This window comes from Pholcus phalangioides, unplaced genomic scaffold, assembly GCF_987345545.1.
Source record: "Pholcus phalangioides strain wild (caught in Gottingen) unplaced genomic scaffold, Ppha-v1.0 ptg000042l_1, whole genome shotgun sequence".
NCBI lineage: Eukaryota > Metazoa > Arthropoda > Arachnida > Araneae > Pholcidae > Pholcus > Pholcus phalangioides.
The window spans coordinates 19,125,427-19,141,365 of record NW_028301628.1 but is presented as its reverse complement, the minus strand read 5'-3'; the positions used below and the strand labels follow the sequence as shown (position 1 = coordinate 19,141,365).

At 36.2% G+C, this 15,939-nt stretch overlaps 1 protein-coding gene across 1 annotated transcript; it reads left to right on the top strand.

Annotated features, from left to right (window-relative positions):
- Positions 1–7,793: 7,793 nt before the first annotated feature.
- Positions 7,794–9,577, top strand: LOC149064585 (zinc finger MYM-type protein 1-like). Its single transcript, XM_089254614.1, has 2 exons — positions 7,794–7,869; positions 8,040–9,577. The coding sequence occupies exons 1-2, from the start codon at positions 7,794–7,796 to the stop codon at positions 9,575–9,577; spliced, it is 1,614 nt and encodes a 537-aa protein (XP_089110740.1).
- The last annotated feature ends 6,362 nt before the right edge of the window (positions 9,578–15,939 follow it).

Genomic DNA, 15,939 nt, shown 5'->3' with positions numbered 1-15,939 from the left:
ACCTCGAAGTGAGAAAACCAACTTCAGCCGACCACCACTGTGGGATTTGAACCTGGATCCTCGCGATGCAAGTCCACCACTTGACCACAACGGCTAGGGATTTCTACCGCAGAACATTTCCAATCAGCAGAGGGCTCGTTGCAGAACAATGCAAACCATTCTGCTTTGGGGCAATGATAAATCCCTCTGTAACAATATTTTTTTCACGTCCTGTTTGGATATGTCTACACCCCCCCCCCCCCCACATTTCTCATATTTGTAGGAAAAATTGGCCAAAATTAGTCCATTTGGGAGTTTATCTAACAAAAGAATTTTTTTTTTGAAAATATAAAATGCAATGTAATACTTTTCTAGCACAAAATACTTTACTGTATTATCCCTGGTATATAACAGCACCTTTTTCGGAATGTAAAGGAAAATTTTGCTTACCAAGGTCACTGCTAATGCTTCACTGTTACCTCTACTCAAAGATAATCCCTCTTTTTTTTGGTCCTTTATCATAAAAAAAATGTGTAGAGGGATTATTGTTGTATTTTATTTTTCGGTCCGCTGGATGTCATATTGAGGTCCCCTGTGGTGACTGAAGAATTTGAGGTTGGAGCTTATGAATTTCCATGTGTGGTGACTAAATTTAAGTCAGATGACTATGCCAAGTTTTGAGAATTTGTGTAAGCGTTTCCACCTACATGGATCAAGTCCCCAAAAAATTTAAAATGTATATTTTTCAGCTGTTTTTTTTCTCAGAAAAATATATTGTTGGCTTCGAAAAATTTGGCTCTGGTTTTTCTTTGGTGTTTTTTTTGTTTTTTTTTTGTTAAGCCCTGATATCATATGCTATGTAAAATAAGAATAACTTTATTCATCATATTTTAATTTTTGAGTCATTTAGAAGCATCAAGACAAAATTACATCTAAAAAAACATCAAAGTTTTGGCACCAATGTTTTCTTTAAACAAGTGGTTCTGCAGGATTTACCACCAGCAGCTTTATTGTCTCAGAGTATTAAGATTTTTTTTATGCCATTGGCTTAAAATCTATGTTTAAATGTGCTAAAAAGACATTTTGTGACCCCAGTTCACAAAAATTGTCTTTAGCACTACTTAACCGCACAAGAACCTCATATGACAATCCTTTGGGAATTTCTAATGAATTGGTACATGCAGGAATATTTTGTGTATGTGTATATATGCATGACCTTAACATATTTATGTTGTCAGAATTATGCGTTTCATGTTATACTGGTGCTGCCATCTGTCTTCCCATATTTTGGAGTGCAAATGTCACATGCCTGAATTTTTCATATAAGCATGGAAAAGCAACCTCAGCTGACCACCATTGTGCCAATAAAATGGTTCGATCTTGGATCCTCAGGATGACAGTCCAGCGAGTTCTTTAGTGTTGTGTTCATTTCTTAATGCTGCTGCTGGACTAAAAAAAATAATTTCACATTCAGCTGCTCACTTGAAAAATAGATGGAGGCCCCAAAACAGAATATGCAGAAATCTGTTACATACACGCCAGAACAATCAATGCTAGTTTCTAAAAAAAACAAGCACAACTCAGGTCTATCACCATCTATGGCCGATTTACTACATAGTGAGTTGTGCCGGAATTGTAACTGTGTGTGTACCTAACAGTCTGAGTGCGTATGTAGTGTTGTGTTTGATTTTTCAGTGCTGCCATCTATATCTCAGAAGTGAAGTTGAGTGATGTGTTATGATGGAATTACATTTGTACTGTTTGTAGGTCTTTTGCTCTCTGTGGCAAGACTTTTTAATGGGGAGATCGGCTAGCATAATCAATGCTACTGCAAAACAATCTGAAAGAACTTTAAGAAATGTACGAGAAAGCACTATTATGGGAATTTTTACGCAGAAACAATTGTTTCAGTCACCCGAGGGCTCGTTGCAGAACAATGCAAAACATTCTGCTTTGTGGAATAGACATCTATTATCTATTGAGAAGAATGGTTATGACCATCTGGGAAGAAAATTTCCACCAGTCAATGGGTTCCAACCCTTTCATCTTCAAACCAAAAATAATTGCAGATATTCCATGGCTCACCAAAAATATAGCTGGTACTAGGTATAATACCCGGCGCTGCCCGGGTTTTCTTCAATGAGGCTTTTTTGGATCACGTGATATCTCCCTCTCTTTTTCTTGAGGGACATACAAACCGTGTCCAAGTTAACCAATATGGCGACCTGCGCGATTCATGAAATAAACAAATATAGATTTACACAGAAACGTAGAAATGAATATATATTTTTCTTTTTTTAAGGGGCGCTAGGTATTTCGACCCCCCCCCCCCCCTGAACTTCAAATTATCTATCTCTGTCTGTTCCAGCTTCCAAAAATCCTTAGTTAAAGCTGTGGAATTTTTTCGATGCACTTTTCACGGGCTCATAACTAATTTCAAAATATCTTAACCCACATGAATTTATACAAATAAATATCAAAAGAGACAATATGGAGACATTCATTTTCATACTTGAGAAGATATAAATGAAATCAATGATATTGCTCGAATATCCAACTCAAAAGTATAGGTTTGGCTAATTACTTCCTATTTAATCTCCTGGGCTTCGTATATGTCTAAGCGACCTCAATATTTCAAAAATTGAGAATTCAATACAATTTTTAAAATTATTGATGGGGCGGAAAATCCCACTAATTTCCGCATTTCTACAGTAAAATCGACAATTTTAGCACTGATTTCTATGAGGATCACCCTTTTCCTGACTCTCAAAGCGATGCTGATGATGATTATGACGTCTATTCAAAAAGCCTCATAACTGAGAGTATATTGAAAATGTGGCAAACCATTATAAAGGCATAAACTATTATACATATACTAACAGGATTAAAGAAGTGACAAACCGTTGTAAAGGCATATACACGTCTGGAACGCATTGCTAGGGAACCACGGTAACCAAAGTAAACGTTCGGAAAGTGATTGTTGAGGCCCAAAAACCATTGTTGCCGGACAGTTTTTTGCCCATTTGGGGCATTTGCCCTGGACTGACGAAATTTTAAAGTAGCCTATCGTTCAAGTCGGGTCCCATTTGGTATATATGTAAAATTTGGCGACGATCGATCTAAAATTGTAGATTTGTATAGAGAACATACATACACACAGACAGACAGAAAATCAATTTTATATATATAGACTAGCTATAATACCCGGCGCTGCCCGGGTTTTCTTTAGCGAGGCTGTTTGGATCACGTGATATGGGTCTAGGTCAATTCGTCGCGATCAACTTGTCGCGCGACAATTCGTCGCAATCAATTTGTCGCAGCGTCAATTCGTCGTGCTACAAACTCGTCGCGGTACAAATTTGTCGCAGAGTCAGTTCGTCGCGGTACAAATTTGTCGCAGAGTCATTTCGTCGCGGTACAAATTTGTCGCAGAGTCAATTTGTCGCGGTACAAATTTGTCGCAGAATCAGTTCGTCGCGGTACGAATTTGTCGCAGAATCAGTTCGTCGCGGTACAAATTTGTCGCAGAGTCAGTACGCCGATCAAATAAATTTTCAAAATTCAGTTTTCATGGTATTCATGCCACACTTCCCGCTTTCTGGCGGGATCTCCATTTCTCGCAGCGAGGGGCGTTGGGCGAACACACGAAGATGATAGATAAGTTATGATAAAATAAATTTTTAAAATTAAATTTTCACCGTATAAGCCGCACTCCCGCTTTCTGGCGGGATCTCCATTTCTCGCAGCGAGGGGTGTTGCGGGAACACACCAAGATGATAAATTAGGATCAATGCCCATCCCAAAGCACAATTTGCCTAAGGGGTCATTTAAGTATTACGTCAGGATCGGGGAGGGAGTTTCGGATTTGTTGACTTTTGATGGCGGGGGGGGGGGGGTTGAAGGTCGCTTACGTCATCAACCACCCCTTTTTGAAGATATGAAATATTCTAAGCTGCTGGTGAAATTTTGCTGACAGGGGAGGGGATGGGGGTCAGTGTTTTGCTGATTTTTGCTGACAAGGGGGAGGGGGTCAAAAATGGCTGAAAATCTGCTTACGTAATACTTGAATGGCCCTAATTCACTATTGAATATGTATCTGCCATGTAGAGAATACATCTTTGAGGAATTTTTTACCGACAATATATCTAAGGCTAGCATTACACTATGAAAGTGTTCTAAAAGTCCTTTTATAAAACTTGAAAAATTCAACCAATAAGATTATCGGTTGCATTTGCTCGAATGTAACCTATGAACTTTATTGGTTGGATTTTTTGAGTTTTTAACTTGAGCAACTTATCCGGTGCAAATTAAATTTTGAAAATGTATGTGATCGCAATTTATCATCTCGGTGTGCGCCCCAACTCCCCTCGCTACGAGTAATGGAAATCTCGAGAGAAAGCGACAAGTGTGGCTTATCCGGTGAAAATGAAATATTAATTAAATTAAATTATTAATTATTTCAGGTTCTTGTGGAGATACTGTAGTGGTTAATGTTGGTGGGAGTCTCGAGTCCACATGGGACAGATACAAGTTTACACTTAAAGAGAGCCTCCGCTGTGCTGTAATTTGGGGAATATCATAAACACCGACATTTTTTTACAGAATTTTAAAATTTTATCATAGAAAAAATGATTTTTTTAACATTTACAATAATTGAATAATAAAACATTAATATCAATTGTAATTTTAATTTCGATGTAATTTCGATGATTTTTTTCGAAATGACAAAAAAAAAATTTAATAAACTGTGTGCATTTCTTGATGGAAAAAAACTTTTCTTCATGTTTATTTTTTCACGTATGTGACAAAAAACCTACATACAGATCGCGTGACGAGTTGACTCTGCGATAAATTGACGTCCCGACGAATTGGTTACACGACAAATTGTCACTGCGACGAATTTGTACCGCGACGAATTGGCTCTGCGACGAATTTGTACCGCGACGAATTGGCTCTGCGACGAATTTGTACCGCGACGAATTTGTATCGCGACGAATTGGCTCTGCGACGAATTTGTACCGCGACGAATTGGCACTGCGACAAATTGATGCGCGACGAGTTGAGCGCGACAAGTTGAGTGCGACAAATTGACCGGCTACGACGTGATATCTCCCTCTTCCTTTGAGGGACATGCAAACCGTGTCTAAGTTAACCAATATGGCGACGTCCTGCGCGACTCATGAAATAAACAAATCTAAATTTAAAGAAACGTAGAAATGAATAGTCCCCTCCCCCTTTTTTTTTGATTGGTGCTAGGTATTTCGATTCCCTCCCCCTGAACTTCAAGTTATCTATTTCTGCCTGTTTCAGCTTCCAAAAATGCGTAATTAAAGCTGTGGAATTTTTTCGATGCACTTTACGGGACCCATAACTAGTTTTAAAAACATCCTAAACTATATGAATTTATGCAAATAAATATCAAAAGACAATACGGAGAACTTAATTTTCATGCTTGAGAAGATATAAATAAAAAGTTGAAATCAATGTTATTACATGGATATCCAACTCAAAAGTAGATCCGGCAAATTATTCATACAAGATATACAGAAGACTGGATGTTGTGAAGATATTTATTATTTCAGATGTTAATTTTTTAAGGAAGGAAAAAACTCATCTCTGCCTCTACCGGGAGTCGAACATCCAGTCTTCTGTATATCTTGTATTAACAAGTGGAGAGCGACATTCATGTCATATATATAGCCATCTGGTGGCTCGTCGTCCATGAGCTATTAGCTGATCGGTTTCACCGTCCATTGCACGGTTCCGTTCGGCATATATACGCTCTAGCGAAGGAAAATCTCTATCTCCTCTGTAGCTTAGTGGTCAGAGCACTCGTCCGGCAATCGAGGGACCCGGGTACGACTCCCGGTAGAGGCAGAGATGAGTTTTTTCCTTCCTTAAAAAATTAACATCTGAAATAATAAATATCTTCACAACATCCAGTCTTCTGTATATCTTGTATTAATAAGTGGAGAGCGACATTCATGTCATAAATTATTCATATTTTTTATTTTCTGGGCTTCGTATCTCCAAGTGAATTCCATATTTCAAAAATCGAGAATTCAAATTTAATTTTTAAAATTATTGATGTAGCAGGGACCCCCCCCCCCCCCACTAAATTTCCGTATTTATGCAGTTAAATCGGTAATTTTAATAGTGATTTCTATGAGGATCACCCTTTTCCTGACCCTCAAAGCGATGATGGTGATGATTATGACGTCTATTCAAAAAGCCTCATTACTGAGAGTATTGAAAATGTGGCAAACCATTATAAAGGCATAAACTATTATACATAACTGACAGCATTAAAGAAGTGACAAACCATTGTAAAGACATAAACACGTCTGAAACTCATCGCTAGGGAACCACGGTTGCGCAAGTAAACGTTCGGAAAGTGATTGTTGAGGCCCAAAAACCATTGTTGCCGGACAGTTTTTTGCCCATTTGGGGCATTTGCCCTGGTCTGACGAAATTTTAAAGTAGCCTATCGTTCAAGTCGGGTCCCATTTGGTATATATGCAAAATTTGGCGACGATCGATCTAAAATTGTAGATTTGTATAGAGAACATACACACACACACACACAGAAAATCAATTTTATATATATAGACTAGCTATAATACCCGGCGCTGCCCGGGTTTTCTTCAATGAGGTTTTTTTGGATCACGTGATATCTCCCTCTCTTTTTTTTGAGGGACATACAAACCGTGTCCAAGTTCACCAATATGGCGACTTCCTGCGCGATTCATGAAATAAACAAATCTAGATTTACACAGAAATGTAGAAATGAATATATATTTTTCTTTTTTTAAGGGGTGCTAGGTATTTCGACCCCCCCCCCCTGAACTTCAAATTATCTATCTCTGTCTGTTCCAGCTTCCAAAAATCCTTAGTTAAAGCTGTGGAATTTTTTCGATGCACTTTTCACGGGCTCATAACTAATTTCAAAATATCTTAACCCACATGAATTTATACAAATAAATATCAAAAGAGACAATATGGAGACATTCATTTTCATACTTGAGAAGATATAAATGAAATCAATGATATTGCTCGAATATCCAACTCAGAAGTATAGGTTTGGCTAATTACTTCCTATTTAATCTCCTGGGCTTCGTATATGTCTAAGCGACCTCAATATTTCAAAAATTGAGAATTCAATACAATTTTTAAAATTATTGATGGGGCGGAAAAATCCTACTAATTTCCGCATTTCTACAGTAAAATCGACAATTTTAGCACTGATTTCTATGAGGATCACCCTTTTCCTGACTCTCAAAGCGATGCTGATGATGATTATGACGTCTATTCAAAAAGCCTCATTACTGAGAGTATATTGAAAATGTGGCAAACCATTATAAAGGCATAAACTATTATACATATACTAACAGGATTAAAGAAGTGACAAACCGTTGTAAAGGCATATACACGTCTGGAACGCATTGCTAGGGAACCACGGTAACCAGGGCCATATTATCGCATGGGCAAATCGGGACTTTGCCCAGGGCCCCCCGCTTGAAGGGGGCCCCCAAATCTATAATAATAAAGTCTGAAAAGTTGTTTTTTTTAAGTAAAACTTAAATACTTAGAAAAAAAGGAATTTCGTTTTTGTAATGCATCTAAACTTTTTAAAGAATAGAAACTATAAATATAATTTTTTTTTTACATTAATAAAATATTTTTACAGTTATTGGGAGAGAAATTGAACTTCTATTATTCAACTGTAATACTACTTTTTCTAATAAAGGAAAAATGAGTTCCGATTGGTCGGTTCAGGGAATTTTCTGTTGATACCAAAAAAAGTTAAATCTCAGATGAGAAGAAGCACCGGTGCTGCGATGCTAGCCGTTGTAAAGGCATCACAATCCATAACAGAGAAAAGCAAACAATGTTTGTTTTCAGCATGTTTAGCATTTTATAGCTCAATGGTAACTTCAATATTATAAGTTTAATTATGTCCTCTCGAACTTATTTATCTGGCTCTGCAAAGAGAAAGTTGAAAAAACAGAAAGATGAGGGGGAAAAAAAAATTGCTAGTTCATTAAAAAATTATTTTGCAGCACATGCAAAAGTCAATGCGCCATGTAATGAACAATCTAAAGCTGAATCTGATGATGATGAAACAATAATTAATGAATATGATAATTCCAGAGCATGTTTGAGGAATGTTGAGATTCAAGATGATGATGATAGTAAGCCTAGTTGTGTAAGCCTAGCTGCTACTGAGAAAAATGAAAATTTTCTTTATCCAGACCCAGCAATGTGGACTGTTATTAATAATGAAATGGTGGAATATTTTATATGTAATCCCCCTCCTCAAAATACCGATTTGCTATCGGAGACTGAAAGAGTTTTTGGAGGTGTGAAGAGAAGTCTCACTATTTCTCAATTTTATCATACCAAAAGAAATGGTGAAAAACTTTTAAGGAAATGGTTGGTTTTGTCAGCTTCATCGAAAATGTTATTTTGTTGGGTGTGCAAATTGCTACATGCCAATAGCAACAGCTCATGTAAAGGTCAGCTAATTGAAGGATTTTGGGACTGGAAGCATGCTGCTACCAGATTAAAAGAGCATGAAAACTCTTCTTCACATAAGCAAGCCATGATGGATCTGTCACTCCGGGCAAATGTCTCACAAAGAGTTGATTCATCTTTGGTACAGCAATATGAAGAGGAGACGAAGTATTGGATGTCTGTGCTTAAACGAGTTGTTGCTGTTGTGAAATTTTTGGCTATACGGGGTCTACCTTTTTTTGGTGATAATGAAACTGTTGGATCTAGGCACAATGGAAATTTTTTAGGCTGTTTAGAAGTGATAGCCAAATTTGATCCATTTCTTTCAAAACATTTGGAGAGATATGGGAATCCTGGCAAAGGAAATGTAAGCTATTTGTCCTCAACATGTATCGATCAGTTTATTCATATAATGGCTAAACAAGTGGAAAAACAAATCATTGATGAAATTCTGCTTGCCAAATACTACTCAATTATTATTGATTCTACCCCAGATATTACTCATCTTGATCAGTTGTGTTTTGTGATTCAATATGTTGTCGAAGCTGAACCTGTGGAAAGATTTCTGAAATTTGTTCCAATGTACAGCCATAAATCAGAAACCCTAGCAGAAATTGTTTTAACAACTCTAAAAGATGCTGGAATCAATGTATTAAATTGTCGTGGCCAAAGCTATGACAATGCATCAAATATGGCCGGCAAATATTCTGGGTTACAAGCCCGAATAAAAAGCATAAATCCTTCCGCTGATTTTGTTCCTTGTGCAGCTCATTCTCTTAACTTGGTTGGTGTTAATGCTGTTGAGTCATGCAGTGGTGCAATGCAGTTTTTTTGTCTTGTGCAACAAATATATACTTTCTTTTCTTCATCAACACACAGGTGGCAGATACTAAATGAAGAACTGAAAAAACGTGGCAATTTTTCAACATTGAAGAACCGCAGTAGTACTAGGTGGTGTGCTGATGCTCATGCCGTTAAATCATTAAGGAAGAACTATAATGCCATTGTACTTACTCTTAACAGATTAGGTACAGAAGAAAATGAAACTGCATACACAAAATTGGAGAGGCACAATCCCTTTTGAAAACGTTGAAAAAGTTGGAAACTGTACTGAACATCGTTGTATGGGATACCCTTTTACAAAGGCTTAATCAAACCAGTGTGGAACTTCAAAAATCATCTATGAATTTAACGCGTGTCACACTTTTGTACCAATCTTTAATTGAATTTACTCAATATGTGAGAGACAATTTTGAGGAGTATGAAAAATTAGCAAGAGATATGTGTGAGCCGGATGTTGATTACGATGTAGCAAGAAAAAAATTAAAGCCAAGAAGCAAAGATCCTCATGCAGTACATAGCTGTGAAGTTGACCTGACACCTCGTGAAGCTTATAAATCAAGTATTTATTATGCTGTTTGTGATGCTTTAATTTCACACCTTTCTTTTCGTAAAGAGCCGTATAATAGCACAGCGAAAAAGTTTGCTTGCCTGAGTGAAATGAAGTTGAAATCAAAACTTATGGATAAAGCGATTTCTTTACAAAAATCCTACCCTCAGGATTTAGATGATTCTTTTCCTGAAGAGCTACAGCAATTTTCTTCACTTGTGGAAGATGGATATAATATTGCAGATATGTTTAAAAAACTGAAATGTTTAGAGCTGGAAGAGACATTTTCCAATGTTGATAGTGCCATAAGAATTTTTTTAACATTGCCAGTAACAAATTGTTCTGGTGAAAGATCCTTTTCTTTGTTAAAGCGTCTAAAGTCTCCCATACGCTCTAGTATTCTGCAGGAAAAACTAAGCTCTTTAGCATTACTCTGCATTGAAGGAGAAGTAACAAAAAAATTGGATTTCAGTAATGTAATTCTTGATTTTGCGAAAATGAAAAGCAGAAAAAAAAGTGAATTACTTCACAGTAAAACATTTTTGTGATGCATTAGCCACGCAACTGGTGATTTTATTGATGTGGTTAGTATTTGTCTCATACTTTATTATTTCTTGATAACTAAAGGGTACACGTGAAACAAAATGGTTTAAATTTTCAGTTTTATGTTCAAAAGTTTTTGATCAGACAAAAAATTCTAAAAATATGCAATTTATATCGTTTTACACCCGAGAAATCTATTTTAGATTAGAGAGGAGGGGGGCCCCCAAAAGTATCCTTGCCCAGGGCCCCGATTTGTCATGATCGGGCCCTGACGGTAACCAAAGTAAACGTTCGGAAAGTGATTGTTGAGGCCCAAAAACCATTGTTGCCGGACAGTTTTTTGCCCATTTGGGGCATTTGCCCTGGACTGACGAAATTTTAAAGTAGCCTATCGTTCAAGTCGGGTCCCATTTGGTATATATGCAAAATTTGGCGACGATCGATCTAAAATTGTAGATTTGTATAGAGAACATACACACACACACAGACACACAGAAAATCAATTTTATATATATAGATTATTACATATTATACGTGTATTGCTATTGTGCAGTATCACATATTGTTCATTTCCACGCAGCACACTGATTGAAAATCTGCCACCAATTTCTTTTACAGAATAATATGTAATTTTACCTTTAAGCCAAATATTTTGTTTTTGATATTTTTTTTTCATGTTAATTTAATAACTCTTATTACTACTCTTTATTGGACATCTATTCTACTGATTGATACAGATGGCTCAGAATATATTGTAAATTACAGTAAAATTTGTCTTTTTCACGCTGGAGGCGCAAAAAAAAAAGAATTTTCCATAAAACAGGAAAGTTTTTATGGAAGCTTTCAAAATAAAACATAATTATTAAAGCTCAGACTATATGCAAATGTTATGCAAAAATCTGGATTTTTTTACTGTGTACTTTGGTTTTTTAATGCATATTTTTACAGCATATTGCGCCACTTTTTAGTGCCCATGATCCGGGCTCTAGTAATTATTATTTAGCTTTAAAAAGAGAGGTTTTACCGTATCTGGCACTCTGGGTCAAATTTTCATTTTTTTTCAACTGTGATGATTTTCAATTGAATCAAAAATATACGATTCAAAAATTCACAACATATATTCAGTTACCAATACATGATAAATTTCAATTACGTGAGGTGGTTTAAGATGCAGATGTTCCACCATCATTTCATAATTTAGAGAAATTTTTTACTTTGATTAATTGAATTTTAAGGTGGTTATTTATTAATAATTATCATTAAAAAAAATATGTACGTGTGCATTGTTTTTAAGTCATATCCAGCTTGAATCAGGCGCAAATCCGTCTGTGCACATCCTATGCCATTTTTTTCAAACAAATCTTTTTTTCATTGAGTTTTCCGATTTTCTACACCAGTGTTTTTCAACTACCGCGCAACGAGAATATATTCATTACTCAAAGCATTTCCATAAATGTCTAAAAATCATACAAGGGGAAAGATGGAAAACCTTCCTGTAGTTCAGTGTTGCCCCCGGTGGGCCATGGAATGGTCCAGGAAGGGGGGGGGGGGGTGATAGAAGCTATGTAAATGTAGTTAGCATAGGATCCTATAGGTTCACTTGAGTTTGGGGGCGATGAGAGAAAGAAATTTCTGATGAAGGGGGCAATAGAACAAAAAGTTTGGGAAACTTATAGTTCCAGAACAAAGGCTTGCAATTGCAACCGCAAAGTATAGGAATTTGGAGGAACTCTCTTCCCCATCGCACTGAAAATCCTTCGTTTTGTTTTCATTTTGATTCTTTCGAATTCATATTTTTCATTTGTTCGAATGATAGGTTTCACAAATATAAACAATTTTCTGCTCCTCAGCTGACTTTTATGGTGAGTTGCAATATTGACAATTTTTTTATATCATTACCTTCTTTCTAGCTAAGATTAAATACAAAATTCGATCGTATAGAATATATTTTACACCAAATTATTAAAAAAATTATAATTAATGATTGTTGTGTCGAGATGTCAGCAAAAATAAATTTAATTGCCCGCTATGAATGAAAACTTCGTATTTTTGCACACTATGTGAAATTATTCCATAAAATTGAATATTAAGACGTTTCGATTGAAATGCTCTTATGCAGGAGAGGGAGTGGTTCGTTGCATTGTATATTAATTAATTATGGAGAGAGCTCAGCCCCATCGTGAAATTTATTGGGGCGCTCAAACAGCCTCAGTACCCAGGTTCCGGCGCCGAAGCCATGAGGATATTTATTGCAGTTGCTGATGAAACGCTTCATTTATCTTTTGACCTTTTCTGTTTTTGGATCGGACGAATATTAAGTGAGTTATAAGGTTTTGAAATTTTGTGACATGTCATTTTTCTAATGGTCAGTTATGTGCCAAACTCCGAACGAAAGTATATTTCTCCGCCAGCAGCGGGTTGTCGCTTCTTGAAAATTAACTTAAATATTCGATCCCATTAGAAAAAAAAAGCCAAGTTCTTCCTTCACAGATTGGCGTTTTTTTCTCCATGTTGTGTGATATTATAACCTTGTTATTACGTATAACTTACGTACTAGCTTCGTCCCCCCTATATTAGCAAATTTATCACCATATTTGTAAAGTATTAGCAAATGAGATCTGTGAATTTTTTTTAACCAAATCAACACTTTTTTGCCAAAATGTGGCAATTTGTTTACCTTTAATATCAAGTCAAATTTGTTGAGAGAAGGTGCTTACAGTGCGCACGTGTTTTACGTTGTCGTTTTAATCAGATTACATGATCAATAAAACGGGAATATTTCTTTGGATTTTTTGGAACTTTCATTTGTTACGCGTAAAAAGCTTCAATGAAGGATGTAAAAATTATAGCTAGACGAATATGTGACTGGTGGGAACAGTAAAATAACGATTCAATCGGAAATTTTTAATCAAACTTATTATGCTATGAATTGACCTATTCAAAATAATTTCTGGTTTCGGATTTTTTACCATTGATGATACTACTCAACACTGATTTTGTTCTCAGATATTTCAGTGATTTTAGGGTGCTTTTGGGCACTGATTCCGAATCTGACATTGGTTTATCAGATCGGCTTAGTTTTTGACGTAAAGTGAAAGTTGAATTTCAATAGTAATACCCATGGAGGAAAGAATAGCATAATAATAACAGACAGAATGTATTCTTTCCTCCATGAGTAATACCAGAAGCCGGGGCGGATCTATGGGGGATGATCACACCGATCACCCCCTCCAAGCGAAATGAGATAATTCATAAAATTTTCGGAACTTTTGTGATAATATTGCGTTTTTTCAATCGATTCGTTGAAAACTACCTGTATAAACGTTTTTGATTAAATAACAAATTCTAGAAAACTTCGACTAAAAATAAAAAAAACTAGTACATTTTTCAAAAAAAAAATCGTGACGGAGAAAAAACGAAAAATCGGGACCATTTTTCGGAAAATACATGACAAAATGAAGGATGTATGGTCACTCTATTCACAGTTTAACTCATTTTATTTATTTATTATTAGTATTTTCTAAAATCACCTCTCCCAACAACGAGCTTTGGATCCGCTCATGCCACAAGCAGCATGCCAATCACAATGAAACTGTGCGAAATGTAAATCATTAATAAACTTAATATCAATACATAGAGATCATTGATGTCTGGTAATGATGTGTTGAATAAAATAGGAAAGTAAATAAAAAGTTGAAAGAATTTCCACGCAAAAATTAGTGGCTGCAGACTATATTGATATTATGCATTATCTCAAAAACTAGAGCCGATTTGGCAAAACCAACACCAGTTTTGAAATCAGCCCAATATACCCTAAAACCATTAAAATTTCCTTTGGGAACATGATTTTTTTTTCCTGGCCTAAAATTTCGCATTTTAACCTACTCAGAAACGTTTAGTTTTATGGTAGTTATTAGAGCCAGTTTATTCGAAAAAATAATTTTAAGGAATAACTTCATCACTCTCAAAAAATTTTAAGCATACAATATTCTTGTATGCTGAATACCATCAAATTAGAAAAAAATTATATATATAAATGGACTCGGTAATTTTTCTGGAGAACAAAACAAAATGACTAACGCTTATCTATAACCTCTGTAAAAGCTGGCACTGTGAGATGAGTGAACATATATTCTAATTGACTTCCATTGAATTTTTTTCTTTCCTGAAAAGTGTGAGAAAAAACTTGTTTTTATATCTCTTTCGTTTTCTGGATTCTGTCTGGGAGTTAATATATTTTTATCATTTCCAAAAACGCCAAGTTATTCGTTTGGTGTACGATTGGTGAATTTGGCAACATTTTGAAGTGACGTCATTAATTTTTAAAGCGTTATAACTCATTAATTATGGGTCAGATCAAAAACTGAAAACACTTTTCCACATTAGTTTTTCACACGGAATCAAGTGTGTAATTATTGGGAGGACGATAGTTACCACCCTATGCTATTTTTAGTGTATTTTTCAAAGCCAGCCCCCGTCCCCTAAACCCTAAATGACGGGCCTGGAATGAATAGATTTTCATTCAAAGGGTATTGTAAAGGCAAAAAAAATAATCCCGTCTTTCCGAATGAATCACACTCTTTACTTCCCTGGGATTGTGTCACCTCTTTGTCTTGAACAAACATTGAGGTTTTCTCTGATCTTTAGCTAAAGAGAAACTTGAATTGCCTCACAAACTAACCCTTAACTTTATACCTAAGGATGAGACATACCTGGGTATGCTGGTCCATTTTTATCAGAGTTCAAATCTCTGCTGAAAAATGGAGTTTCCTAAATCTAAAAATTCATTTCTGTGGTAGTCGTACACATATAACATTAGAAATCAATGGTATTGTTCCCACAAAATCCATATTCAAAGTGCCAACATTTTAAAACCGTTATTTCGTGTGTATCAAAATGCCAAAAGTAAAGATAGCACCAAGTGAAATTAGAGTGGAACCTCTATCGATGACGAACATTCGACCAGCTGTAACATTGAACTGTATGTTTGTGGCATACACTGCGAAAGTGGAAACCACTGGATCAGGCAGACCATTCCGATGAGCTGCTTCGCAGTACTCCAGCGTTTTCATTTTCAGTTCTTCCACGGCGCGCTGTAAAGACGCTACGGGAAATGCTACAGAGCCATAAGAAACGATTGAGGTCAGCGTAAGAACTGCCACGGCCATAGCGACATTTGTTTCCTGCAACCTTGCGTAATCCGTTGCGAACAGAGCGACGCAGTTGAAGAAGAAGCTGAGAGATAAACCGTACAGAAAAAGTGCGATAGGCTTTATTCCCTTGTCAACCTCGTTACATTCACCCAAGATTTTCCTCAATGTAGTCATGTCGTCGAGGACAACCTCTCGGGTCATATGTTTTATGCTCTTACGTGAAACTTCGAGTAGATTCTGACCGAAACCGTCAATATTCGCTTTCATAATTTTGTATACACTGCAGCATAGGAATGATGAGATATAGGCTGTGCTTATACTGAAAAGATATGTCAGGCATTCTGACGTCAGATACAATAT